We start from the raw sequence: 1912 nt of genomic DNA, 5'->3' as shown, positions 1-1912 counted from the left end.
GCAAAGGAGGTGTGGCTTAGGGATGAAGGGGGAGGAGCTTACCCCAAGTGGGCGGTTTAGCCCAAAGGGGGAGGAGCTTAACCCAAGTGGGTGGGGCTCCTAAGAGGTGGGGCTTATCACAAAGGGGGTGGGGTTTATCAGAAGGGCATAGGGTTTATCCCAAGTGGGTGGGGCTTAAAAGGGGTGGAGTTTATCACAAGGGGGTGGGGTTTCCCGCCATAGGGTGGGGCTTATCACAAGGGGGGTGGGGTTTACCACAAGTGGGTGGGGTTTATCACAAGTGGGTGGAGTTTATCACAAGTGGGTGGGGTTTAAGGCAAGGGGGCGGGGTTTCTGCCAGAGGGGGCGTGTCCCACCTGCAGCAGCCATCGTTGGGCAGGGCCCTGGAGCCGGGGGTGTCTCCGGGCGGCCCCGAGCAGGGCTGTGACCACCCCGGGGTGGCCCCGGGCCAGCGGCTCCCCCAGGGCGGGGCCCAGCTCCGAAAGCACCTCCTCCACCTGCGCCAGGGGGCGGGGCCACGCTCAGACACGCCCACTTGAGAACCACGCCCCTCTCAACCCCACCCAAAACAGTCACGGCCAATGAAATCTTCCCTTTAAGCCCCGCCCACCCCATACGGCCACACCCAATCAGGCCCCACCTCCTCCTGACTAAGTCCCACCCACTATGCAACCACACCCCTTTAAGCCATGCCCCCAGGCCAGTAGGCCCCACGCACCCTGCGACCACACCTCTTTAGCACCTCTCTCTCCCCTTCAGCCCCACCCACCTCTGGTGACCACACCCCTTTAGCCCCACCCACCCCATTTGGCCCCACCCACCTACAACCCCATTTTAAGCCCCTCCTCCTTCATTAGATCCCACCCCTTTAAGCCCCGCCCCTTCCCAGCAAGCCCCACCCACCCACTCAACCCCAACTATCCCAATAAGCCCCACCCCCTTCAGTGACCACACCCCTTTAGCCCCACCCACCCCATTAAGCCACACCTATTCCTTTAGCCCCACCCCCTCCCCGTTAAGCCCCGCCTACCACATCTTCAGGGGCGTGGTCCAGCAGCCTCTGGAGGCCGTGATTGGCCACCCTGTGGGAGGCCACGCCCCTCAGGTGCCCCCGCAGGTGATCCCGGAAGAGCTCCCGGATTTTGGGCGGGGCCAGGACGGCCAAGGCGGCCTCGACCAATCGGCTGCGCTCGGGGTCCCGCAGGGCCCCCAGGAGAGAACTGGGGGGGGATTTGGGGAGGGGGAGGGTCAGGGACACGCTCATGGGAGCGGCCAATCAGGGCGTGAGGTCGGGGACACGCCCATAAAGGGGAGGGGACAGGGCGGGATTGGCTGGCCAATCACAACAAAGGGTCAGGGAGCAGCGGCCAATCAGAAAAGAGGGTCTGAGGTCCCCGACCAATCGGGAAATGGGGTTAGAGAGCAACAACCAATCAGCACATGGGGTTTACGGGCAGCAGCCAATCAGAAAACAAAGGTCAAGGAGCACCAACCAATCAGAAAACAGACTCTGAAAGCGCTGGCCAATAAGGAATTGTGGTCAGGGAGCACCAGCCAATCAGAAAACAGGGTCTGAGACTGTTGACCAATAAAAAATTGGGGTCAGGGGGCACCGGCCAATCAGCACACAGCACTTGGAACCATCAACCAATCAGAAAATGGGGCCTAAGAGCAGTGGCCAATAAGGAATGGGGGTCAGGGAGCACCGGCCAATCAGCGCAGAGAATCACAGAACACCAACCAATCAGAAAACGGGGGTCTAGGACCACCAACCAATCAGCACACAGGATTTAGGAGCAACAACCAATCAGGAAATAGCAACTCAACCCACCAGCCAATCAGAAAACAGGGTGCAGGATCCGCAACCAATCAGAAAACTGGGTCAGAAATCACCAACCAATCACAGGCTTTC

General features: G+C 60.1%; 1 protein-coding gene across 1 annotated transcript; it reads right to left on the bottom strand.

Moving 5' to 3' along the window:
• Positions 1-356: 356 nt before the first annotated feature.
• NOP9 (NOP9 nucleolar protein) lies at positions 357-1448 on the bottom strand (the record flags this gene model as incomplete). Its single annotated transcript, XM_027707486.1, has 2 exons — positions 1031-1448; positions 357-497 (listed from the first exon to the last, which is right to left on the bottom strand). Coding segments are annotated over exons 1-2 (375 nt in total), but the record flags the coding sequence as incomplete, so codon positions are not given.
• Positions 1449-1912: the final 464 nt, after the last annotated feature.

This window comes from Neopelma chrysocephalum, unplaced genomic scaffold, assembly GCF_003984885.1.
Source record: "Neopelma chrysocephalum unplaced genomic scaffold, ASM398488v2 Primary Assembly neopelma1_93243, whole genome shotgun sequence".
Classification (NCBI taxonomy): domain Eukaryota; kingdom Metazoa; phylum Chordata; class Aves; order Passeriformes; family Pipridae; genus Neopelma; species Neopelma chrysocephalum.
This window is presented reverse-complemented; position numbering and strand designations above follow the sequence as displayed.